The 27,731-nt window shown below is 32.5% G+C and overlaps 1 protein-coding gene and 2 long non-coding RNA genes across 26 annotated transcripts; 2 read left to right on the top strand and 1 right to left on the bottom strand.

Moving 5' to 3' along the window:
• Nucleotides 1-618: 618 nt before the first annotated feature.
• On the top strand, nucleotides 619-3,875 carry LOC108027179 (uncharacterized). Of its 2 annotated transcripts, XM_017098466.3 has the most exons (3): nucleotides 619-1,182; nucleotides 1,243-3,524; nucleotides 3,583-3,875. In XM_017098466.3, the coding sequence occupies exons 1-3, from the start codon at nucleotides 789-791 to the stop codon at nucleotides 3,721-3,723; spliced, it is 2,817 nt and encodes a 938-aa protein (XP_016953955.1). In that variant the 5' UTR covers nucleotides 619-788; the 3' UTR covers nucleotides 3,724-3,875. The 2 variants fall into 2 exon arrangements, with proteins under 2 accessions (XP_016953955.1, XP_016953956.1); XM_017098467.3 differs by having other exon boundaries at nucleotides 619-3,524.
• On the bottom strand, nucleotides 3,816-26,460 carry LOC108027178 (uncharacterized). 21 transcript variants are annotated; one of them, XR_007764586.1, is made up of 4 exons: nucleotides 25,978-26,460; nucleotides 22,651-25,301; nucleotides 18,059-22,396; nucleotides 3,816-15,798 (listed from the first exon to the last, which is right to left on the bottom strand). It is a non-coding gene; the product is annotated as an uncharacterized LOC108027178 (long non-coding RNA). The 21 variants fall into 21 exon arrangements; XR_007764590.1 differs by having other exon boundaries at nucleotides 18,059-21,227; nucleotides 21,683-25,301; XR_007764599.1 differs by adding an exon at nucleotides 17,846-18,012 and having other exon boundaries at nucleotides 3,816-13,864; nucleotides 19,564-25,301.
• On the top strand, nucleotides 13,399-21,626 carry LOC127011556 (uncharacterized). Of its 3 annotated transcripts, none has more exons than XR_007764606.1 (4): nucleotides 13,399-13,491; nucleotides 17,473-17,530; nucleotides 17,759-17,898; nucleotides 21,508-21,626. It is a non-coding gene; the product is annotated as an uncharacterized LOC127011556 (long non-coding RNA). The 3 variants fall into 3 exon arrangements; XR_007764608.1 differs by lacking the exon at nucleotides 21,508-21,626 and adding an exon at nucleotides 21,281-21,382; XR_007764607.1 differs by lacking the exon at nucleotides 13,399-13,491 and having other exon boundaries at nucleotides 17,460-17,530.
• Nucleotides 26,461-27,731: the final 1,271 nt, after the last annotated feature.

Genomic DNA, 27,731 nt, shown 5'->3' on the forward strand with positions numbered 1-27,731 from the left:
TCAATCAAACAGTCTTGATGTCTCCTCCTTCAAAAGCGCAGGCAATTAATTTAGCCGAAATCAAAATACAATTTATTTATTTTTTGTAATTTACAATAAATTCTTTATGTTGTCGGTCACAAAATAAAGCCTTCACGAAAAACTAAATTATTTATTTTTTAATATGTAGTTATCCCAATGTACAGACTTACTCTTTGAAATTTACCCTTTGAGTCACCCACACTGATATTTAAAAAAATGGTTTCAATTCTTTTCTGCGTAGTCCGCTCCATCTTCTTTACCATTACACATTCATAGCATGAATTTTCGCTGTGAGTCACTTTGTATAATAAAACACACATAAGAAAAATATATATTTTTATATGTATTTTTATCTGTATAATGGTACAGTAAAACTTAAAAAGCTTCAACCCTTAACTTGATAAAGTCATTATTTATAAAAGTAGTTTACTTTTATTTGGAAAAATTGCAAGATGATCTTAAAATTCAAGTCAACGGGTGATAAGTAAAATTTCTATATTTTTGAGTAGAAAATTTGTTATTTTTTTAATGTACTGTAGTTCCCTATTTTTGTGATTCCAAAAACACTTTATCGCTCAGTTCTCTTTTAAGAGCTTAGCAATAAACATCGTTCGCGAGGGATTTTAAGTGTTCTTAAATACACATGTATTTAAGCTTACCCGCATATTGGGGAAATAGTTTAAACGATTTAATTTTATATTTGTGATAGTAGTTAACCAACTAAACACCTGGAAAAGCTAATTTTGTTTCATCGATCAGTTAAAGTCATGGACGAGAATGGTGATTTTGCTCTCAGTCTGCCTCCCGACTGCCTTCTGGAGATAATGAAGTACATTGTTTCCGATTGCGAGATTAGTGAAGCATACAACTCTTTCAAAAAATACAACAATTTAATCAATTTTGTGTTGGCCCACGAACTTTTGGTGGAATTGTTTGCGGTACATCACAAAAAGCTGTACCAGGTTCTTGCATTGGGCCTTGAATGCAGAACCACAAAACTGCTCATAGATCTGCGAGTCAATAAGTTATCAAACCAAAACAGGGACCTCTTCTGGAGATCCTACTTGCATTCTCTTAAAAAAGAAAACTCTTTCAATGCTGAATTGATATTTGGCCATTATAGAAACGAGGCGAACGCTCACGTAAACATTTTTATGAAAGGTAAGTCATAGTTTTCTGATTCATCTTCAGATGTTCCAACAGTTTAACTTTTGTTTAAAGGCTCTTTCTCATACCCCGTGAAATTAAAGTTCAAAAATAAGATCACTTCAGAGGCATTAGTGGATATATGTCTCTCCCTACCAAATTTGAATTCATTGTTCTTTGGAGGAATTGAAATAGATGGGAGTCTATCGGACATCGTACCCTATTGCGAAAGTCTGGAAAAGCTAAGAGTTGAATTTAAAGCAGGAGACGATGTTGCCAAGTTCGAACCCCTGGCGCAGTTGCCCAACTTAAAAAGCTTCACTATTACTGGAATCCACAAAAGCGGTTCGCAGTTGATATTCTTCAACGATTTAACGAAATTGCACCGACCTAAAAGTTTACCACCCTTAGCATTGACCATTGAAGACGACATATGCGATGGGCGAATTACTTTCGGTGCACATGACTCACTTCGTTATTTGCACATAGAAGACCATTTTTACAAAGCAAGCCTTAAGGCAGTGTACGAATTAAATGAAGCTCTGCAAGGCGGCAGTTCGAAAGAAAATTCTGTGGCAACCATCACATTAGGTAAGGAAGTGGATCTGAAGTTTGACAGCTCTATAGAAGAACTCGTTTTAGAGATAACTGAAAAGTCGGATATGAGCCAAATGGGTTTTTTATCAATGCTACCCAAGATGAGTAGTTTGGTTATAAAAGGTCATCCTAGAACATCCTTTACAGAGCCCACCTCACTTGCAACATTCTTGCAATCAATAGTCCAAAAAGGGCAATTTTCTTTAACATCCTGCAAGATAAAGGATGTATTGTGCTCTGTTTCAGATTGCAGTTCAATCTACTTCTTAAGTCAACTAACTAACTTGCAGAATTTAGAAATGAGCTTTAACGAATCCTTTGACTCACAATCATCATCACTTGTTCTCAATTTGCTACAAGGGACACAGATGACCGCAAAACTGGATTTCAAAAATGTTTGTCTTATCATATTGAAGGGTGAACAAAAACTGGATATTTTCATTAGATTTGGCTGCAGAGCTGACGTTCTGTCTCCGCTCGCCCAACTAAATGGCGTTACCACAGTTCGAATTAATGGTTACCCGGATAAGAAAACCCGAAATATGCTATTTGAAGCATTCGCCACCAGCAATATAAGTACTATCCAAGAATTGGATATCTCAAAAATGAGTGAATCTTATTTTTATATGATATCAAAAGTAGCAGAAATTCAATCCATTAAGAAACTCTCTTGTGACTTAGTGGATTTTACTGGAGTTGAGAAGTTGGCCAACTTGGATAAACTTGAAGAGTTAATCATAAAATCCAATGAGTTTGGAACCCTGTCTTCACTTTTTACAAGTCTGGCTGCCAGAAATATAATTCAATGTATAAGAATACCGAAGGGTAAACTTTCACCTGAAGAGATTTTAAAGGCTTCTGGAATAAAGTCGCTGAAAATATTTGAGTGCAGTTTTGCCGACCTGCAAGATCAAGAATCCTTGTCAGAGTTGGCTAAGTCAAGTGTTGAAGAGCTAATTGTTTCCCTAGAGTATTCCTACAAATACCGAAACCCATCCGTAGTCAATTTATTATCTGCGTTTTCCTCAAACGGAGCAAAAAGACTTCAGCGCCTGGAAATTAAGGAAAGGGCACTAGACATCTGCGAAGCAAACGCAATTTCTAAGCTTCCAGCTTTAGTAAGTTTGCAAATAGCATCTCCTGACTCACTGAGGATTTTCGCAAATAACCCCCTGTGTAAACTTCAAAAATTGGAACTAAGTTTCCAAATTGGCCACAGTGAATGTGAATTGATGGTTCAATTTGAAACACTGCCGTCCTTAAAATGCCCATTCCGCGATGAGAAGGGTGTTGAAGCTTTGGCCAATATAAAAGGTCTTAAGGAACTGATTATCGTTAAAGCAGCAGGTTCGCTTGGTGAACTTTACAGGGCTTTTGCTCAAAAGAGTTTGACAATTTTAGAAAAACTTCATACACCAACTGTAAGTTCGGATGAGGTCCGTTGGATAGCGCAAATTAGATCCCTAACTGAGCTAAGTATTGAATGCAAATGCGTATGTGACAACCTATCATACCTGTGTAAGCTAAGTGAACTTAAATCACTATCTATAGCTGAAAATGATAAATCCACATTGACGAGCGATAACGTGCTGCCAATTATCCAAGACTGTCGAAAACTTGATTTCGTCACCCTCGACTTCTACAACGATTACTCAAAAGCCCTTAAAATTTCAAGAGAAGTGAATACAATTCTAAAATCTGTAAGAGATCCTGCACATCGGAGACCATTAAAACTTTGTATTAAATCCTTTAAACTAAATGTGAGTTTTTATGATATTGACACAAGCTTTTTGCTAATAACAATTTGTTTTTGTGCAGGGAGAAGTCATCGATAATGAATACTTACAGGTTTCCCATAGCCGCAAAATAGAAAAGCATTACTTAGTAAGAAGAAGTTGTTTTGGAGGTTGCAGAAGGTCTTCTTCTTCGTGGTTTTCGGAGGGATCTTGGCATCTTTAACACGCAGACGTTGGCAATCACTCCTAAAAAATTGTATTTTTGACCAGATTTTGCAAAAGGACTATGCTACCCCTTGTAAAAAAAGATGAAAATTCGCAAAAAAAGTATGCTTTCAAGCTATTTTATTTATTTAGCAGAGTGCAGTTATAATAAGTAAAATTTATTTAAGTTTTTGCTTTGAAGAAGTTGAGGACAGTTATTACGAGTGGTTCCTCTAGCTGTTTAGTTAAACTCTGGCAGAGCAGTTTGTCATCAGTAGAATCCAAATCAGGTAACATCTCTTCATGGGGTTGTACCTTAACTATAATTTAGAATACTACAAACATGTAGCAAAGTATTTAATTATACAGCTAATACTATTTTCATTTCATTTATTATCTTTATCATTTATGTATCTTTATTTTTAATATATAATTCTATACTATACTTTCACATATGTATATTTATTTTTAATATGTGATCGGTTCTATACCTTCCGAGGGTTAGTGACAGCATCCTTGGAGTCACAGTCTCAAGTTTTGGGAAAGTAGTAACATCCTTGGAGTATTAGTCCATCCTTCGTATAGGCGTAGACATCTTTGTTGATATGACTATTGTCACAGTACTTATTGAAATTTTTTCTCTTTGTTCATATATTTGGTGGGTGAGGTTTTTTGTGGTATTTGCAATACCAAGATGGGGGATTCATGTAAAGGGATGTAAAAAGGTAAGAGACAAAGCATCAGAAACCTCACCCGAAAACCTGACGCTTTATTTATTCGTACGAAAAGGACGTGAAAGGGTGTGAAGTTCTTAAGGTTGTTCGAGATCGCAACTCTATTAAATAAAAATGATCAAGTATAAATTCCGGAAAAATATAATAAAGAACAAAAAACTGGTGAAAATAATAGATTATGGTTTGCCAAAGATGTAAAGTTTTTGGAAGTTGAGAGAAAAACGAGATATAATATAATTATTTATTTGCAATTAATTCGTGTTGTATAATATTTGGAAAATAAGTATTGAGCCCACATCCATACAATACTGAGTGAATACTATAAACTAGTGGAAAACAACCGGCAAATTCAAGCACTTATGTATGTAAGCATCAGAGGCAGAGGACGTTAATATAAACCTTAAATGGATAGTTTGGTGGATAATAAACTACAAAATTTATTCATAGGATTATGAAAGTCTTGCAATCTAGTAGTAGTTACACTAAGCATTGTTAGTTATTTATTTCAACGCTGGGGAACGAATATTCAAAGCACATATAGCCCAAATTCGACTTGTTAAGTAATATATGCCGTCATTTTTATAGTGAATAAATATTTGAAACAAATAATTAAATAAATGTATTCCTATATCATGAGTCCAATAATTTAACTAAAATGTGTTATAGTCAATTTGGTTATTTAAGAACATTAGAAAACTTGGTCTCGAATAAAACTTTTGTAAATAGTTAACAAAGAGTTAACAATTTGAACACAAATTAAAATATATTTTTAACATTTTTAGTGTTTTGGGATAAAGGGCTATATTCCAAAATCACAAAAGTGTACAGTATATTAGATGTTGTAAAAATTCAACAGCTGACGACAATTTATGAAATGTGGAAGTATTCAGGTTATGAAATGTATATATACCAAGGGATATTCCAAGATGCTGTTAAATATTTATTTGCTTAATGTGAAAGCCCAAGCTTTTGATGAATAATCTTCTCGCTTTTTAATATTATCCTTAAGACTCCACAAATTAGGTACTTATACTTTACAAAAATTTCGTGCAAACAAGAAAGTAATTGTGGATAAGCAATTTGTAAGGCACACCAAGTAATCAACCAGTATCTAGCTCATTCAATAGGATATGCCACATACATATAGATCACTGGTAAGCTGAAACCAAAAATAAACAATCATATTCACATTCATTCCTTATAAACGTTTCCCATTTTCTGAAAGGTGGTCCTTTTCTCGTGGTGAGTCAAGGTGGTTGTGCATGTTTTTTAAGATGATTTCTACCTCTTTTTTTTTAAAAGCATGGTTCCCATTTGCATTTTAAAAAGAGCAAAAATAGCTAGCACTACTGAATTATATTCTAGTATCGCTTTCAGAGTGGCACAATAGCTGTTGGTGAGGAATTTAGAAATCAAATTTAACAATCGCTTTAATTGCAACTCAACAAAACGCTAAAAGAGTTTATTGCTGCGACTTTGTTTTTGTTTATAGAAGAATCCAAACATAATTACGGCTGCGTAGAATTATTAATGTATTATTTCCTTATGATGATGCATTCCGGAGAGGGCAGTGAAGATAAAATCGTTGAGTTGTCGTAAACCAAATCCTTGTTCAGGTTTTGTTCAATGTTATGGTTTATCTTCCTTGTGTGTTCTTTGTTGGTTTAGTTTATGATTAAATATCGTTAATTGTATAATCTCAATTGGAATTTGGTATTTTAGACGTATCAAATAAACATTTTTGTTTGAGAAGTTTTTTAATGTTTAAGCTCGTCAAACCGTCTTTTCCCTTACACGGCATCAGGGCTTTTTCTGGTTTCCGTTTGGTAAACATTTTTTTACAAATTTAATAATCCATATTTATCGGATTATAATGATAGTATAGAAGACTGCGGTTTTCTTTAGTCCAAATAAAAATGTTTTATAGACGAAATATAAGAATAGGGCAGCAATGTATGCTTTGAAATAAGTCAAAAATCTGGCATTTTGTAAAAAATACTATATTTCCATTGTAAAATTAGTTAGTATTTTTAAATATAGTTTTATTTTCATATAAGTTTTATGTATTTTCGTAGGTCTTCTGTACTTAGTCAATAATTAGATATTTGATGCAATTCCGATGCTTTAGCTAAAAATTATTTAGCAAATATTTATCATCCCATGAATATGCAACCTTTACAGCAAGTCAATTATTTATTTTATAATTTATAAAATTGTTTGATTTTAAAAAAAGTTAATTTAAAATGTGATTTGTATGTTTTTTTGCAAACGAAATAAAATATTTTCGGAATAAAATTTAAAAACAGGGAATCCCAATTGAAGGCCATAAACTAATTTGTATTAAATTGTAATAATTTAATGTCGTGCAAAATGAAAAAAATATAAATGATTAATTAAATTAATTAATATTAATTTAAATAGAATTATTGATAAACGAATTTCTATCTGTATAGTTTAACTAACTATTAAAATAAGTAAAATACTGCGCTTGTATGAGATTAAAAAAAATTCATTTTTATTTAAGACGACAAAGTACCAAATTATTTTTTTGGTGCTCATACTTGATTATTAAATTATTATTATTAAATAAAAATGTATATGAACTAATATTTTAAGGATTGGTTATTCCTTAAGAAAAGGAACTTTGTAAATGTATATCTGTATATTTTGTATAATTTACATGTGACCACATTGGCTTCGATTTAAGACATTTTTAGTTGATTCTCAAAATACTTGCGTAGGATTTAATTGTTGAAATGGTTTATTTTTGACGAATTATACACGGAAGCATCTCCGATACTTTTGATAGAACGCGAGAAATATATGATTCCTTTTTTCGCAATCATAGTTCAAAAATAAATAAAATAATTTATTTAAAATGTATCGTTGTCTCTATATATTAATAAAATGCATATTTTGGTTTTGAATCCATATCCATATAAATACATACGAATTTAAAATGTGGTACAACATTTTTGTTCCTGATAATGTATCTTAGAAAGCAAAATTACCATAAAATCCATGAGTCAATGTTATGTATCTGTTTCTACTTGGGTTTAGGTAATTGTAAAAATAGTAAATACTTGGAACGATTCTTCGGGGTTGTTATTTTAATTAAATATTTGATTTTAGTAATTGGAGGTATTTCTGTGTTCAATGACCATTTTTCTTTATGTTTTAAGTATTTTAGGTTTATGCTTCGCGAGAGAAATTATTGAATCCGAGTTTGCAGCGCAAATGTTTTCCTTATCTCAGAAAGATTTTCAGCGCTTTCTTTCGTAAAGCTTGTTTTCAAATAATTTGTCTTTATTTTTAGATCCGCAAAGTATATAAGTTTACTTTAATTGTGTTAATTCAACACAAGCCTGTTTTAAAAGCATTTCCAGATTTCACTTCTCCAAGTTTAGCTTGATGTGGAGTTCTTACTTTCAAAGAGTTCGTAAAAATGAATTTAAGAATTCAAATAACTTTTCTATTTCGTTTTCAATTTTGGTATAAACCTTTTTTTAAACAGTGGCGTATCTCAAATAATTGTGTTATTCTTTAAAAATTAAAAATTTCAATAAATGAATTCGTGATAATTTGTTTCATAACATTCGTAAATATGTTTAATTAAAATAAACGAAATACTTTTAGAGCTTTTCATAAACACTCAGTTTTTACTTGGAACGCCTTCTATTTATAAAATTGTTATACCCCTGCAGAAGGTACAATAATTTCAGTCACAAGTTTGCGACGCATTGAAGGGACCGTTTCTGGCCCCATTAAGTATATAATCATGATCACTTTGCCTGAGCGCATGTACGTCTGACCGTTTCTAAGCAATCTAAAGCTATTGGAATACAAAATTCCAAAAGTCTTACTTCTATTGCAGGAAGCATAAAGGTCGGAACGATCTATCTTGGACAACTATATTCACAGGTCCCATAGGAGTATTTATAAACAAAAAAATGTTATATATTGTTGATACTGCGATAGTTATTCTACTAATATTTTATAATTTTGAATAAAATTATTTGAATTCTAAAATTATAGTCTGTCATAGGAATAATTATTCTAAAATAATAAAAAGATTTACTTTGATTTAGCAAACAAATACGGTAGTAATAATTCTAATTCTAAAAATCAAAAAGTTTTGTTCACACAATTTTACCACGAATAAAAAAATTTGCCTTGCCGACGATATCTTTCTTTCTTGCTTGATTACCCATTTGGATTAGATTCATAAGAATGATAACATTCGGAGTAATTGATAAAGATGCCACCCCATTTTGTTGTTTATGTTCTAACAACAGTTCTGGATTAAATTAGTTTGCATACCATTTATCATAAGAATAGAGTCGATAGGACAGAGAATATATCGAGTAATTCATAAGGGCCTGCCTATTTTTCGCAAATAGAATTGATGAGAGTACCGAAGGGTTCAGTTATCCTGCCTGTCATGTTTTTACGACTATTACTTTTTACAAACACACACTTTTTACTGGGAATACTTTAATAACGTACCCTACATGGTCAGTTTTGTTTTAATACCAATTCTAATGTATAGTAATTTGCATTGCATTTATAAGTACCGAAGGGTTCAGTTATTCTGCCAGTTACGTCTATTACTTTTTATAAACACACACTTGTTAATGGGAATACAATATAGCACTCTGAAAACCATTTTGAAAACCATTTACCATAATCTAATCTTATCGATAGGATATTGTATATTTGGAGTAATTTATAAAGGTCCTACTTATTTTTCAAAAGTAGAATACCATAAACAAATTGATGAGAGTACCGAAGGGTTCAGTTATCCTGCCTGTCAAGTTCTTACGTCTTTAAGTTTTTACAATCCCACACTTTTTACAGGGAATATTTTAATAATGCACCCTACCTACTTAGTTTTTTTCTTATACCATTTATCATAAGAATATTGTTGGTAGGACAGAGTATATTTCGAGTAATTCATAAAGTTCCTACCTATTTTTCAAAAGTAGAATACCATTCAACAAATTGATGAGAGTACCGAAGGGTTTAGTTGTCCTGCCTGTCAAGTTCTTACGTCTTTAAGTTTTTACAATCCCACACTTTGTACAGGGAATACTTTAATAATGCACCCTACCTACTTAGTTTTTTTCTTATACCATTTATCATAAGAATATTGTTGGTAGGACAGAGTATATTTCGAGTAATTCATAAAGTTCCTACCTATTTTTCAAAAGTAGAATACCATACAACAAATTGATGAGAGTACCGAAGGGTTCAGTTGTCCTGCCTGTCAAGTTCTTAGGTCTTTAAGTTTTTACAATCCCACACTTTTTACAGGGAATACTTTAATAATGCACCCTACCTATTTATTTTTTTCTAATACCATTTATCATAAGAATAGAGTTGGTAGGACAGAGTATATTTCGAGTAATTCATAAAGTTCCTACCTATTTTTCAAAAGTAGAATACCATACAACAAATTGATGAGAGTACCGAAGGGTTCAGTTGTCCTGCCTGTCAAGTTCTTACGTCTTTAAGTTTTTACAATTCCACACTTTGTACAGGGAATACTTTAATAATGCACCCTACCTATTTAGTTTTTTTTAATACCATTTATCATAAGAATTGAGTTGGTAGGACAGAGTATATTTCGAGTAAATTAAAAGGTCCTACTTATTTTTCGAAAGCACAATACCATACAAGAAATTTATTTAGTTTTGATATAATACCAATTCAGCAGCATATTAATTTGCATACAATTTACAATAGGAATAGTTCAGTTTTGTTCTAATACCATTTATCATAAGAATAATGTTGGTAGGACAGAGTATATGTGGAGTAATTCGAAAGGTCCAACTTATTTTTCGTAGTAGAATACCATACAAGAAATTGATGAGAGTACCTAAGGGTTCCAGTTATCCTGCCTGTCACGATTCTAAGTCTTTTACTTTTTATAAACAGACACTTTTTACTTTAATAACGTACCCTTCCTATTTAGTTTTATTCTTATATCAATTCTGGAGTATATTAATTTTTATAGCATTTATCATAAGAATAGAGTCGATAGGACAGAGTATATATGGAGTAATTCATAAAGGTCATTCCTATTTTTCAAATGTAGAATACCATATAATACCATATAAGACATTGATCAGAGTACCGAAGGGTTCAGTTATCCTGACTGTCACGTTGATCGGTCTTTTACTTTTTATAAACACACTTTTTTTACTGGGAATACTTTCAGTAATCATCCTATTTATTTAGTTTTGTTAAAGTACTAGTCCTGGAGTAATTCATAAAGGTCCTACCTATTTTTCAAAAGTAGAATACCATACAAGAAGTTGATGAGAATACCCAAAGGTTCAGTTATACTGCCTGTTAAGTTGTTACGTCTTTTACTTTTTGTAAAGCGTAAAATGTTTGCTGGGAATACTTTCATAGCGCGTCCTACCGAAGGGTTCAGTTATCCTGCCTGTTACGTTGTTACGTCTTTTACAATATCTTATAGCTCCCATAGGAATAATCGGTAAAAAAAATTTGGAAAAAATTAATAACATTTTTTGTTTAGTTCTGAATTTTGTGCTTAATAATTTACAAAATCGGAAGACTGTATTATATATCTGCCATAGGAACGATCAAAAAGTTGGCGAGAAAATATTTGAACAATTTTGGAAATAAATAGTTCTGAGTTTTTAATTTCATTTATTAAAATTGGACTACTGTATCATGTAGCTGTCATAGGGACGATCGAATAATGAATAGGAAAATAATGTAAAACAACTTAAAGCGTTGGTGTTTTTTGACACATTATCTTATAATATTGGGAATATCAATTATTATATTTTTATAATTTTTGAATTAAATTTAATAAAAAATAACGACTTTAATATATAGCTGTCAAAAAAAAGCGGTTAGAGTTAGCCTGCCTGTCACTTTGTTACGTCTTTTACTTTTTATAAACACACACTTTTTACAGGAAATACTTTAATAACGCATCCTACCTATTCTATTTTTTTCTAATACCATTTATCATAAGAATAGAGTTGGTAGGACAGAGTATATTTCGAGTAATTCAAAAGGTCCTACCTATTTTTCGAAAGCACAATACCATACAAGAAATTAATGAGAGTACCGAAGGGTTCAGTTATCTTGCCTTTCACTTTGTTACGTCTTTTACTTTTTATAAACAAACACTTTTTACAGGGAATACTTTAATATTGCACCCTACCTATTTAGTATTTGTTCAATACCATTTATCATAAGAATAGAGTCGATAGGAGAAAGTACATTTCGAATATTTCATAAAGGTCCTAAATATTTTTTAAAAGTAGAATTCCATACAAGAAATTGATGAGAGTACCGAAGGTTTCAGTTATCCTGCCTTTCACTTTGTTACGTGTTTTACTTTTTATAAACACACACTTTTTACAGGGAATACTTTATTATTGCACCCTACCTATTTAGTATTTGTTCAATACCATTTATCATAAGAATAGAGTCGATAGGAGAAAGTACATTTCGAATATTTCATAAAGGTCCTAAATATTTTTTAAAAGTAGAATTCCATACAAGAAATTGATGAGAGTACCGAAGGTTTCAGTTATCCTGCCTGTCACTTTGTTACGTCTTTACTTTTTATAAACACACACTTTGTATAGGGAATGCCTTAATAATGCACCCTACCTATTTAGTTTTTTTGTATTACCATTTATCATGTTATTAGAGTCGATAGGACAGAGTATATGTGGAGTAATTCATAAAGGTCCTACCTATTGGTCAAAAGTAGAATACCATATAAGACATTTATGAGAGTACCGAAGGGTTAAGTTATCCTGCCTGTCACGTTGTTCGGTCTTTCACTTTTTATAAACACACTTTTTTTACTGGGAATACTTTCAGTAATCATCCTATTTATTTAGTTTTGTTAAAGTACCAGTTCTGGAGTAATTCATAAAGGTCCTACCTATTTTTCAAAAGTAGAATACCATACAAGAAGTTGATGAGAATACACAAAGGTTCAGTTATACTGTCTGTTAAGTTGTTACGTCTTTTACTTTTTGTAAAGCGTAAAATGTTTGCTGGGAATACTTTCATAGCGCGTCCTACCGAAGGGTTCAGTTATCCTGCCTGTTACGTTGTTACGTCTTATACCATATCTTATAGCATCCATAGGAAAAATCGGTAAAAAAAAAATTGTAAAAAATTATATTTCTCGTGTTTTTAACATATAACCTCATAAGCTTGGAAATAACATTTTTTTGGTTAGTTCTGAATTTTAATAATTTACAAAATCGGAAGACTGTATTATATAGCTGCCATAGGGACGATCGAAACATGAATTGGAAAATAATGTAAAACAGCTTATAGCGTTGGTGTTTTTTGACAAATTATCTTATAATATTGGAAATATCAGTTTTTATGTTTTTATAATTTTTGAATTAAATTTAATGAAAACGGACGACTTTAATATATAGCTGTCAAAAAAAAGGGTTAGGGAAAAAATGAAATAATTCTGTTTAATTTCACCTAACATCAACAATCATTAAAAATTTAAGATGGTGTTCCTAAAGTTGATTATTTCTTATAACTGCAAGGGTATACAAATTTCGGCTTGCCGAAATTACCTTCCTTTCTTGTTCAAAAGCAGAATACCTTACAATAAATTTATGAGAGTACGGAAGGGTTCAGTTATCCTGCCTGTCACTTTGTTACGCTTTTTACTTTTTATAAACACACACTTTTTACAGGAAATACTTTAATAACGCATCCTACCTATTCTATTTTTTTCAAATACCATTTATCATAAGAATAGAGTTGGTAGGACAGAGTATATTTCGAGTAATTCAATAGGTCCTACCTATTTTTCGAAAGCACAATACCATACAAGAAATTAATGAGAGTACCGAAGGGTTCAGTTATCTTGCCTTTCACTTTGTTACGTCTTTTACTTTTTATAAACAAACACTTTTACAGGGAATACTTTAATATTGCACCCTACCTATTTAGTATTTGTTCAATACCATTTATCATAAGAATAGAGTCGATAGGAGAAAGTACATTTCGAATATTTCATAAAGGTCCTAAATATTTTTTAAAAGTAGAATTCCATACAAGAAATTGATGAGAGTACCGAACGTTTCAGTTATCCTGCCTTTCACTTTGTTACGTGTTTTACTTTTTATAAACACACACTTTTTACAGGGAATACTTTATTATCGCAACCTACCTATTTAGTATTTGTTCAATACCATTTATTATAAGAATAGAGTCGATAGGAGAAAGTACATTTCGAATATTTCATAAAGGTCCTAAATATTTTTTAAAAGTAGAATTCCATACAAGAAATTGATGAGAGTACCGAAGGTTTCAGTTATCCTGCCTTTCACTTTGTTACGTGTTTTACTTTTTATAAACACACACTTTTTACAGGGAATACTTTATTATCGCAACCTACCTATTAAGTATTTGTTTAATACCATTTATCATAAGAGCAGAGTCGATAGGACACAGTATATTTGGAGTAATTCAAAAGGTCCAACTTATTTTTCAAAAGTAGAATACCAAACAAGAAATTGATGAGAGTACCGAAGGGTTCAGTTATCCTGCCTGTTTCGTTCATACGTCTTTTACTTTTTATGAACACACACTTATTACTGGTCGTACTTTCATAACGTACCCTACCTATTTAGTATTGCTTTAATACCAATTCTGGAGTATATTAATTTCCATACCATTTATCATAAGAAGAGAGCAGAGTCGATAGGACACAGTATATTTGGAGTAATTCAAAAGGTCCAACTTATTTTTCGAAAGTAGAATACCAAACAAGAAATTGATGAGAGTACCGAATGGTTCAGTTATCCTGCCTGTTTCGTTCATACGTCTTTTACTTTTTATGAACACACACTTATTACTGGTCGTACTTTCATAACGTACCCTACCTATTTAGTATTGCTTTAATACCAATTCTGGAGTATATTAATTTCCATACCATTTATCATAAGAAGAGAGTCTAGAGGACAGAGAATATTTGGAGTAATTTATAAAGGTCCTACCAATTTTTCAAAAGTAGAATACCATACAACAAATTGATGAGAGTACCGAAGGGTTCAGTTGTCCTGCCTGTCAAGTTCTTACGTCTTTAAGTTTTTACAATCCCACACTTTGTACTGGGAATACTTTAATAATGCACCCTACCTACTTAGTTTTTTTCTTATACCATTTATCAGAAGAATAGAGTTGGTAGGACAGAGTATATTTCGGGTAATTCATAAAATTCCTACCTATTTTTCAAAAGTAGAATACCATACAACAAATTGATGAGAGTACCGAAGGGTTCAGTTGTCCTGCCTGTCAAGTTCTTACGTCTTTAAGTTTTTACAATCCCACACTTTTTACAGGGAATACTTTAATAATGCACCCTACCTACTTAGTTTTTTTCTAATACCATTTATCATAAGAATAGAGTTGGTAGGACAGAGTATATTTCGAGTAATTCAAAAGGTCCTTCTTAATTTTCGAAAGCACAATACCATACAATAAATTAATGAGAGTACCTAAGGGTTTCAGTTATCCTGCCTGTCACGTTTCTAAGTCTTTTACTTTTTATAAACACACACTTTTTACTTTAATAACGTACGTAACGTTTTCATAAAGGTCCTACCTATTTTTCAAAAGTAGAATACCATACAAGAAATTGATGAGAGTACCGAAGGGTTCAGTTATCCTGCCTGTCACTTTGTTACGTCTTTTTACTTTTTATTAACACACACTTTGTATAGGGAATACCTTAATAATGCACCCTCCCTATTTAGTTTTTTTCTATTACCATTTATCATATTAGAGTCGATAGGACAGAGTATATGTGGAGTAATTTATAAAGGTCCTACCTATTTTTCAAAAGTAGAATGCCATAAAAGAAATTGATGAAAGTAAAAGGGTTCAGTGATATTGCCTGCCAAGTTGTTAATTCTTTAAGTTTTTACAATCCCACACTTTGTACTGGGAATACTTTAATAATGCACCCTACCTACTTAGTTTTTTCCTAATACCATTTATCATAAGAATAGAGTTGGTAGGACAGAGTATATTTCGAGTAATTGATGAGAGTACCGAAGGGTTCAGTTGTCCTGCCTGTCAAGTTCTTACGTCTTTAAGTTTTTACAATCCAACACTTTTTACAGGGAACACTTTAATAATGCACCCTACCTATTTATTTTTTTCTAATACCATTTATCATAAGAATAGAATTGGTAGGACAGAGTATATTTCGAGTAATTCAAAAGGTCCTACCTTATTTTCGAAAGCACAATACCATACAAGAAATTAATGAGAGTACCTAAGGGTTCCAGTTATCCTGCCTGTCACGTTTCTAAGTCTTTTACCTTTTATAAACACACACTAAAGGTCCTACCTATTTTTCAAAAGTAGAATGCCTTACAAGAAATTGATGAAAGTACCGAAGGGATCAGTTATTTTGCCTGCCAATTTGTTACGTCTTTAAGTTTTTACAATCCCAAACTTTTTACAGGAAATACTTCAATAATGCACCCCACCTACTTAGTTTTTTCTAGTACCATTTATCATAAGAATAGAGTTGGTAGGACAGAGTATATTTCGAGTAATTCAAAAGGTCCTACCTATTTTTCGAAAGCTCAATACCATACAAGAAATTGATATGAGTAACGAAGGGTTCAGTTATCCTGCCTGTCACTTTGTTACGTCTTTACTTCTTATAAACACACACTTTGTATAGGGAATGCCTTAATAATGCACCCTACTTATTTAGTTTTTTTGTATTACCATTTATCATATTATAAGAGTCGATAGGACAGAGTATATGTGGAGTAATTCATAAAGGTCCTACCTATTGGTCAAAAGTAGAATACCATATAAGACATTTATGAGAGTACCGAAGGGTTAAGTTATCCTGCCTGTCACGTTGTTCGGTCTTTCACTTTATATAAACACACTATTTTTACTGGGAATACTTTCAGAAATCATCCTATTTATTTAGTTTTGTTAAAGTACCAGTTCTGGAGTAATTCATAAAGGTCCTACCTATTTTTCAAAAGTAGAATACCATACAAGAAGTTGATGAGAATACCCAAAGGTTCAGTTATACTGCCTGTTAAGTTGTTACGTCTTTTACTTTTTGTAAAGCGTAAAATGTTTGCTGGGAATACTTTCATAGCGCGTCCTACCGAAGGGTTCAGTTATCCTGCCTGTTACGTTGTTACGTCTTTTACAATATCTTATAGCTCCCATAGGAATAATCGGTAAAAAAAATTTGGAAAAAATTAATAACATTTTTTGTTTAGTTCTGAATTTTGTGTTTAATAATTTACAAAATCGGAAGCCTGTATTATATATCTGCCATAGGAACGATCAAAAAGTTGGCGAGAAAATATTTGAACAATTTTGGAAATAAATAGTTCTGAGTTTTTAATTTCATTTATTAAAATTGGACTACTGTATCATGTAGCTGTCATAGGGACGATCGAATAATGAATAGGAAAATAATGTAAAACAACTTAAAGCGTTGGTGTTTTTTGACACATTATCTTATAATATTGGGAATATCAATTATTATATTTTTATAATTTTTGAATTAAATTTAATAAAAAATAACGACTTTAATATATAGCTGTCAAAAAAAGCGGTTAGAGTTAGCCTGCCTGTCACTTTGTTACGTCTTTTACTTTTTATAAACACACACTTTTTACAGGAAATACTTTAATAACGCATCCTACCTATTATATTTTTTTCTAATACCATTTATCATAAGAATAGAGTTGGTAGGACAGAGTATAGTTCGAGTAATTCAAAAGGTCCTACCTATTTTTCGAAAGCACAATACCATACAAGAAATTAATGAGAGTACCGAAGGGTTCAGTTATCTTGCCTTTCACTTTGTTACGTCTTTTACTTTTTATAAAGAAACACTTTTTACAGGGAATACTTTAATATTGCACCCTACCTATTAAGTATTTGTTCAATACCATTTATCATAAGAATAGAGTCGATAGGAGAAAGTACATTTCGAATATTTCATAAAGGTCCTAAATATTTTTTAAAAGTAGAATTCCATACAAGAAATTGATGAGAGTACCGAAGGTTTCAGTTATCCTGCCTTTTACTTTGTTACGTGTTTTACTTTTTATAAACACACACTTTTTACAGGGAATACTTTATTATTGCACCCTACCTATTTAGTATTTGTTCAATTCCATTTATCATAAGAATAGAGTCGATAGGAGAAAGTACATTTCGAATATTTCATAAAGGTCCTAAATATTTTTTAAAAGTATAATTCCATACAAGAAATTGATGAGAGTACCAAAGGTTTCAGTTATCCTGCCTCTCACTTTGTTACGTGTTTTACTTTTTATAAACACACACTTTTTACAGGGAATACTTTATTATCGCAACCTACCTATTAAGTATTTGTTTAATACCATTTATCATAAGAGCAGAGTCGATAGGTCACAGTATATTTGGAGTAATTCAAAAGGTCCAACTTATTTTTCGAAAGTAGAATACCAAACAAGAAATTGATGATAAAAGTAGAATTCCATACAAGAAATTGATGAGAGTACCTAAGGGTTCCAGTTGTCCTGCCTGTCACGTTTCTAAGTCTTTTACTTTTTATAAACACACACTAAAGGTCCTACCTATTTTTCAAAAGTAGAATGCCTTACAAGAAATTGATGAAAGTACCGAAGGGTTCAGTTATTTTGCCTGCCAATTTGTTACGTCTTTAAGTTTTTACAATCCCAAACTTTTTACAGGAAATACTTCAATAATGCACCCCACCTATTTAATTTTTTTCTAATAACATTTATCATAAGAATAGAGTCGATAGGACATTGTATATTTCGAGTAATTCATAAAGGTCCAACTATTTTTTAAAAGTAGAATACCAAAAACAAATTGATGAGAGTACCGAAGGGTTCAGTTATCCTGCCTGTCAAGTTGTTACGTCATTAAGATTTGACAATCCCACACTTTCTACAGGGAATACTTTAATAACGCACCCTACCTATTTAGTTTTGTTATAGTACCAATTCAGGAGTATATTAATTTGCATACAATTTATCATAAGAATAGAGTTGGTAGGACAGAGTATATTTCGAGTAATTCATAGAGTTCCTACCTATTTTTCTAAGGTAGAGTACCGTACAAGAAATTTATAAGAGTACCGAAGGGTTTACTTATCCTGCCTGTCACTTTGTTACGCCTTTTTGCTTTTTATAAACACACACTTTCTACAGGGAATAATTTAATAACGCACCCTACATATTTAGTTTTGTTAATATACCAATTCTGGAGTATATTAATATTCATACTATTTATCATAAGAATTTGAATTTGAATAAGAATTTATTTGGAGTAATTTATAAAGGTCCTACCTATTTTTCAAAAGTAGAATACCATACAAGAAATTAATGAGAGTACCGAAGGGTTCAGTTATTTTGCCTATCAAGTTGTTAAGTCTTTAAATTTTTACAATCCCACACTTTTTACAGGGAAAACTTTAATAACGCACCCTACCTATTTAGTTTTGTTATAATACCAATTCGGGAGTTTATTAATATTCATACCATTTATCATAAGAATAGAGTCGATAGGACATTGTATATTTCGAGTAATTCATAAAGATCCAACTATTTTTTAAAAGTAGAATACCAACAACAAATTGATGAGAGTACCGAAGGGTTCAGTTATCCTGCCTGACAAGTTGTTACGTAATTAAGATTTGACAATCCCACACTTTTTACAGGGAATACTTTAATAACGCACCCTACCTATTTAGTTTTGTTATAGTACCAATTCAGGAGTATATTAATTTGCATACAATTTATCATAAGAATAGAGTTGGTAGGACAGAGTATATTTCGAGTAAATTAAAAGGTCCTACTTATTTTTCGAAAGCACAATACCATACAAGAAATTTATTTAGTTTTGATATAATACCAATTCAGGAGCATATTAATTTGCATACAATTTACAATAAGAATAGTTTAGTTTTGTTCTAATACCATTTATCATAAGAATAATGTTTGTAGGACAGAGTATATGTGGAGTAATTCGAAAGGTCCAACTTATTTTTCGTAGTAGAATACCATACAAGAAATTGATGAGAGTACCTAAGGGTTCCAGTTATCCTGCCTGTCACGTTTCTAAGTCTTTTACTTTTTATAAACAGACACTTTTTACTTTAATAACGTACCCTTCCTATTTAGTTTTATTCTTATATCAATTCTGGAGTATATTAATTTCCATACCATTTATCATAAGAATAGAGTCGATAGGACAAAGTATATATGGAGTAATTCATAAAGGTCATTCCTATTTTTCAAATGTAGAATACCATATAATACCATATAAGACATTGATCAGAGTACCGAAGGGTTCAGTTATCCTGACTGTCACGTTGATCGGTCTTTTACTTTTTATAAACACACTTTTTTTACTGGGAATACTTTCAGTAATCATCCTATTTATTTAGTTTTGTTAAAGTACCAGTTCTGGAGTAATTCATAAAGGTCCTACCTATTTTTCAAAAGTAGAATACCATACAAGAAGTTGATGAGAATACACAAAGGTTCAGTTATACTGTCTGTTAAGTTGTTACGTCTTTTACTTTTTGTAAAGCGTAAAATGTTTGCTGGGAATACTTTCATAGCGCGTCCTACCGAAGGGTTCAGTTATCCTGCCTGTTACGTTGTTACGTCTTATACCATATCTTATAGCTTCCATAGGAAAAATCGGTAAAAAAAAAATTGTAAAAATTATATTTCTCGTGTTTTTAACATATAACCTCATAAGCTTGGAAATAACATTTTTTTGGTTAGTTCTGAATTTTAATAATTTACAAAATCGGAAGACTGTATTATATAGCTGCCATAGGGACGATCGAAACATGAATTGGAAAATAATGTAAAACAGCTTATAGCGTTGGTGTTTTTTAACAAATTATCTTATAATACTGGAAATATCAGTTTTTATGTTTTTATAATTTTTGAATTAAATTTAATAAAAACGGACGACTTTAATACATAGCTGTCAAAAAAAAGGGTTAGGGAAAAAATGAAATAATTCTGTTTAATTTCACCTAACATCAACAATCATTAAAAATTTAAGATGGTGTTCCTAAAGTTGATTATTTCTTATAACTGCAAGGGTATACAAATTTCGGCTTGCCGAAATTACCTTCCTTTCTTGTTCAAAAGCAGAATACCTTACAATAAATGTATGAGAGTACGGAAGGGTTCAGTTATCCTGCCTGTCACTTTGTTACGCCTTTTACTTTTTATAAACACACACTTTTTACAGGAAATACTTTAATAACGCATCCTACCTATTCTATTTTTTTCGAATACCATTTATCATAAGAATAGAGTTGGTAGGACAGAGTATATTTCGAGTAATTCAATAGGTCCTACCTATTTTTCGAAAGCACAATACCATACAAGAAATTAATGAGAGTACCGAAGGGTTCAGTTATCTTGCCTTTCACTTTGTTACGTGTTTTACTTTTGATAAACACACACTTTTTACAGGGAATACTTTATTATCGCAACCTACCTATTAAGTATTTGTTTAATACCATTTATCATAAGAGCAGAGTCGATAGGACACAGTATATTTGGAGTAATTCAAAAGGTCCAACTTATTTTTCGAAAGTAGAATACCAAACAAGAAATTGATGAGAGTACCGAAGGGTTCAGTTATCCTGCCTTTCACTTTGTTACGTGTTTTACTTTTTATAAACACACACTTTTTACAGGGAATACTTTATTATCGCAACCTACCTATTAAGTATTTGTTTAATACCATTTATCATAAGACCAGAGTCGATAGGACACAGTATAGTTGGAGTAATTCAAAAGGTCCAACTTATTTTTCGAAAGTAGAATACCAAACAAGAAATTGATGAGAGTACCGAAGGGTTCAGTTATCTTGCCTTTCACTTTGTTACGTCTTTTACTTTTTATAAACAAACACTTTTTACAGGGAATACTTTAATATTGCACCCTAACTATTTAGTATTTGTTCAATACCATTTATTATAAGAATAGAGTCGATAGGAGAAAGTACATTTCGAATATTTCATAAAGGTCCTAAATATTTTTTAAAAGTAGAATTCCATACAAGAAATTGATGAGAGTACCGAAGGTTTCAGTTATCCTGCCTTTCACTTTGTTACGTGTTTTACTTTTTATAAACACACACTTTTTACAGGGAATACTTTATTATCGCAACCTACCTATTAAGTATTTGTTTAATACCATTTATCATAAGAGCAGAGTCGATAGGACACAGTATATTTGGAGTAATTCAAAAGGTCCAACTTATTTTTCAAAAGTAGAATACCAAACAAGAAATTGATGAGAGTACCGAAGGGTTCAGTTATCCTGCCTGTTACGTTCATACGTCTTTTACTTTTTATGAACACGCACTTATTACTGGTCGTACTTTCATAACGTACCCTACCTATTTAGTATTGCTCTAATACCAATTCTGAAGTGTATTAATTTCCATACCATTTATCATAAAAAGAGAGTCTAGAGGAGAGAGAATATTTGGAGTAATTTATAAAGGTCCTACCTATTTTTCAAAAGTAGAATGCCATACAAGAAATTGATAAAAGTACCGAAGGGTTCAGTTATTTTGCCTGCCAAGTTGTTACGTCTTTAAGTTTTTACAATCCCACACTTTGTACAGGGAATACTTCAATAATGCACCCTACCTACTTAGTTCTTTACTTATACCATTTATCATAAGAATAGAGTTGGTAGGACAGAGTATATTTCGGGTAATTCATAAAGTTCCTACTTATTTTTCAAAAGTAGAATACCATAAACAAATTGATGAGGGTACCGAAGGGTTCAGTTATCCTGCCTGTCATGTTGTTACGTCTTTAAGACTTTACAATCCCACACTTTTTACCGGGAATACTTTAATAACGCACCCTACCTATTTAGTTTTGTTATAATACCAATTCGGGAGTATATTAATATTCATACCATTTATCATAAGAATAGAGTCGATAGGACATTGTATATTTCGAGTAATTCATAAAGATCCAACTATTTTTTAAAAGTAGAATACCAACAACAAATTGATGAGAGTACCGAAGGATTCAGTTATCCTGCCTGTCAAGTTGTTACGTCATTAAGATTTGACAATCCCACACTTTTTACAGGGAATACTTTAATAACGCACCCTACCTATTTAGTTTTGTTATAGTACCAATTCAGGAGTATATTAATTTGCATACAATTTATCATAAGAATAGAGTTGGTAGGACAGAGTATATTTCGAGTAATTCATAGGGTTCCTACCTATTTTTCTAAGGTAGAGTACCGTACAAGAAATTTATGAGAGTACCGAAGGGTTCAGTTATCTTGCCTGTCACTTTGTTACGTCCTTTACTTTTTATAAACACACACTTTTTACAGGGAATACTTTAATAACGCACCCTGCAGTTTGCCTGTCACTTTGTTACGTCTTTTACTTTTTATAAACACACACTTTTTACAGGGAATACTTTAATAACGCACCCTACATATTTAGTTTTGTTATAATACCAATTCTGGAGTATATTAATATTCATACCATTTATCATAACAATAGGATTGGTAGGACAGAGTATATTTCGAGTAATTCATAAAGGTCCTACCTATTTTTTTAAAGTAGAATACCATACAAGAAATTAAAGAGAGTACCGAAGGGTTCAGTTATCCTGCCTGTCACTTTGTTACGTATTTTACTTTTTATAAACACACACTTTTTACAGGGAATACCTTAATTATGGACCTTACCTATTTGGTTTTTTTTCTAATACCATTTATCATAACAATAGGATTGGTAGGACACAGTATATTTCGAGTAACTCATAAAGGTCCTACCTATTTTTCAAAAGTAGAATACCATACAACAAATTGATGAGAGTACCGAAGGATTTACTTATCCTGCCTGTGACTTTGTTACGAAGTTTGCTTTTTATAAGCACACACTTTTTACTGGAAATAATTTAATAACATACCCTACCTATTTAGTTTTGTTATAATACAAATTCTGGAGTATATTAATTTGCACACTATTTATTATAAGAATAGAGTCGATAGGAGTTATTCATAATGGTCATACCTATTTTTCAAAAGTAGAATTCTATTCGAGTAACGAAGGGTTCAGTTATCCTGCCTGTCAAGTTTTTACGTATTTTACTACTTATAAACACACAGTTTTTATTGGGAGTACTTATATAACGCACCCTACCTAACTATTATAAATTTTGGAATATATTAATTTGCATACCATATATGCGAAAATAGAGTCGATAGGACACAATATTTTGACTAATTGATAAAGAGATCCTACATGATTTTGCGATTGGATTCCATTGATGAGAGTACCGAAGGGTTTAGTTATCCTGCTTGTCAAGTTGTTAGGTCTTATGCTTTTTGTAAACACACGCTTTTTACTGGGAACACTTTCATAACGTACCCAACCTATTAAATCTTGATTTGAATTATATTAATTTGCATACCATTTATAGAGTCTGTGAGACAGATAATTTTGAGTAATTAATAAAGATCCTATTTTTTACTAGTTTTTGGGTTATTGTTACAAAACATATATAAGGAAATACCTGCCTAAAACGTTGTTACCTCTTTTACTTTTAATTAATAGCTTGTTTTTATTGGGAGAGAGAAGATTTATTTTAAACTAATTTGTTAGTTAGGGCTTCAGTTTTTTTAATTTTAACTAATTTTGTTTTAAAATACTAACAGGAGTTATCTTAATTTAATAGCGTGTTTTAATGTCGTTGAACTTTCTTAGGAGATTGGTGACCTGGGATTTCTGTAAATTCGAGATATACGTACTTTTAAGCTGGCCTCTTAGGCCTTCAAATTGTCTTTCCAATACAAACTTTTTGCGCTTATCAAAGATCACTGGCCCTTCCTTTTTGTGTAGACTCTTGGTCCGATTTTTCGATTTAGTTTTAGAACATCAGAGTAATTTCTGTGTAAGACGAAGACTAGGCGTGTTGGTTTTAAGGCCCTTCCTCCGTGGGACTATTCTGGTAACGCTACGTTTAAGTTCGATGGTATAACTGAAATCGCATCTAAGCGTGAAATAAAAAATATGACGAGCAAATGTTTCGAGATTTATTTTTGGAACTTTTGAATTTTTTATTCACTTTTTCTGTGGCTTTTCCTTTAAGGAGCTCTTTTGATATTCATTTTTTCTATTTTTGTTGTGATTCGACAGGTTAATTTACATCAATACAGGTAATTCTTAATTGGTGAAGTGTACAAAAACAAAAAAATTTAAACAGTTTCAAGATATTTAAGAACATAAGTGACACATTGTTGGTGTTGATATATAACTTCCGTATTGACTACAACTGAATATAGGAACAAAATTAATGTTTACAACCAACTGGCAGGTTGTGCGAGTCGACCTCGTTGGTTCAATTACTAATCCAGAGACGATGTGTCATTGAACGGATACGGATTCAATATGCTGCCACGTATGTCTGCCCGATATGGAACTTGTTCGATGATAGTTAGCAACAGAAGGCCTTTCGGTAGGGCTCCCGCTCACCCTTAGTGGAGCAGAGAAGTCGATACACCAGTGTTCCTATAACACAATCCGCACAATCAATCTGACAGAATCGAGCACCCTGGCTGGTCCGCGAACCCAGACCTTAGATATGTACACATATATATACGTAATCTGAGTCATGGTCGCCTAGCCAGCTTTCGAAAAACGCTGCAATCGGGTCGAGTGCGTTTTCAGCACCCATATACCGACCCATGCGCACGCAGGGTATCGACTTTTTCACGGATCGATATCAACTTTCAACGCCCAACTATAAAGTTTAGAGAAAGAAATACATATTGCTTGGTTAAGTGGTATGGCAGAGTTGCAAATAGAGATGGTTACAAATAAGATTAACAGCTAGGTAAATATTAAAAAGACTACGAGCTAATTTAGAGTTCCAATAGAATCGACACAAACGTGATGAGACATACAAGGCCGGAAAGTTTTCCGCTAGGAAGTAACTATGTATCGTTATCGTATAGGGTATATAAACGCTGGGAGAGGCGAACAAAGAGCACGGTGTTATTTACGCCACAGCGGTTTTTGCGCAGCTGCCGTCGCCATTCCATTACAATACATCCATATGCATGTGGCTCCGAATATGTAGAAGAGTGTATGTATACCCGAGAGGTAGAGATACGTAACCGGGGCGTATGACTAGATACTGAGCCAGTTGGGGGCCTTTCGGTCCGGGGGTTGCAAACGGGAATCGAGAATCGAGAACATTCGGCTGGGTACACGTTACACAGAAATGTGAAATACTGGGAACGCATTTGTTTCCGCTTACGCAACACGATGAAATTGCAAAAGACTCTCTATGCGACGTTTGAAAACGCTTTTCGCTCGAGGTCGTCGATGTGGTGTTATAAACTACGACTTAAGCATAGGTTGGGCTTACGAATAGAGTAATAGAACACGCTGGCTTCGCCGCTCAATATGTATACCTGGCTTCCTATCCCAATTCATAAAATCCGCAGGTCGGGGCCATCGCCATTCGACTCAGAGAGTGGAGTCCTGGACATATCCTTGATTTCTGCCTCAGACTGCCTAGGAGGGGTCACTTTCTAGCTAAAATCGAGAAACTGCCTGCCGCATTGCGAAATTCACCGACGCTGACCAGCAAAATCGATGACTAATCACATCTTTCCAGTGGATCTGGGTCTGGTTTCTTTGTTTCCAACTCGAGAGCAAATAATGCCCGACGAGGACAAACTCTACGTGGGCCCTGGCGTCATTTTGCGAAACTCGTACTGCTGCTGGTCTCGGTGGACACGATTTTTACACTTTTCCATGTTTGGATGTACCATACTGCTTGCCTTGGCAAGAGTGAAAATTTCTCTGTACTAATTGAACTGGGTTTTAATCGACTGCACTGTGAACTGCACTTGAACACTTTTCCTTGGAGAGTGACGTTCTCCGGCCATGGCGGCCCTATTTATACCCGATCCGCTGGCTTCGTGAAACATCTGCCATTCTCTCGGGCCTTTGCCACTGGGGTTGGAGTGAGTACGCTCTACTGTGTATCCGGGACTACGTGACGCGGCCTGGTTTCTCACGGATTCATTTATCACTATGCTACAAAACTACCCGCACTTCATGCGAATGGTTGCTAAGCCGTAGGTAGAAATTTCCATTGTTCGATTTCTGGGTTCTAGAAAGTACTGCAAATGCTTAAGGGTTTAGATCCTGATACCTAAAAATGAGTATATCAAATCCCTTTGCCAGTGGATTCTGGAGATGCGTACAAAAATGTCTAATCCATTTCGCTTTGAAAATGCACTTAAAATTCCGCCTACTTCATTTAATTAAGAGAATGCTCTATATCCTGTTCGGCTAGCTTCAAAAGTTATAAACTTAGACACTTTTTGAAACTTTGAGTAATATAATATTTGTAAATTCCTCTTCTTATCTGGAAATTATTTGTTTGCGAATGAGACGTCGTATAAATCTATCGACGCCATTTTGTTGTGTAGTGTAAATTGGAAATTTCTAGACGGAGACAGAAAATTTCCTGTTTAGTGAGAGAGACCAAAAGATTGCATTTGTATTGACCCACAGGGTTGTCATTTTTCATGTGGAATATTCCATAAAAAAACTCCATTCTTAAGCTATGCAAAAATTGAGAATTTCATATTTATAGTACATGTATTTAATAGAATTTATTTTATAACTGTGCTATGCTCAATTTTTGTCATACAAACGCACTTAAGATTTTTAAGATACCAATTGAGGCAGATTATTTATTGACCACTGAGTTTAACAATGTAATATACATGTCGAGTAACAACGACAAAACTCTAGTACGAAAGTCGGCCACATGTAGATAAAAGGCGCTGAACCTTGTGTACAATAAAATAAGAATATTTATCGACATCTGTGAGACGGGCATATTCAAAATAAGAAATGAACAATACGCATTAAACACAAAAAACTCAAAATTATACATATACACATTGGTTTTATTTTTAATATTTGAAGATTGTCGATACTTACATTTTTGCAAATGGAGAATAGTTGTTTTTCTAATAATTATTTTATCTTTTATAATTTAGTAGTAAAATTGTTTTCCTTTCGTGCTCCCAGTTACATATGCAGCTGCCGCATACATTTTATAATCCAGTTTAAAACGATCTACCTACTTGCGCCTTGAACCCCTCGCAACTCTTCAGATTGTCAGCAGAAAAACCCACCCCCGGAT

Source organism: Drosophila biarmipes, chromosome 3R (genome assembly GCF_025231255.1).
Source record: "Drosophila biarmipes strain raj3 chromosome 3R, RU_DBia_V1.1, whole genome shotgun sequence".
NCBI lineage: Eukaryota > Metazoa > Arthropoda > Insecta > Diptera > Drosophilidae > Drosophila > Drosophila biarmipes.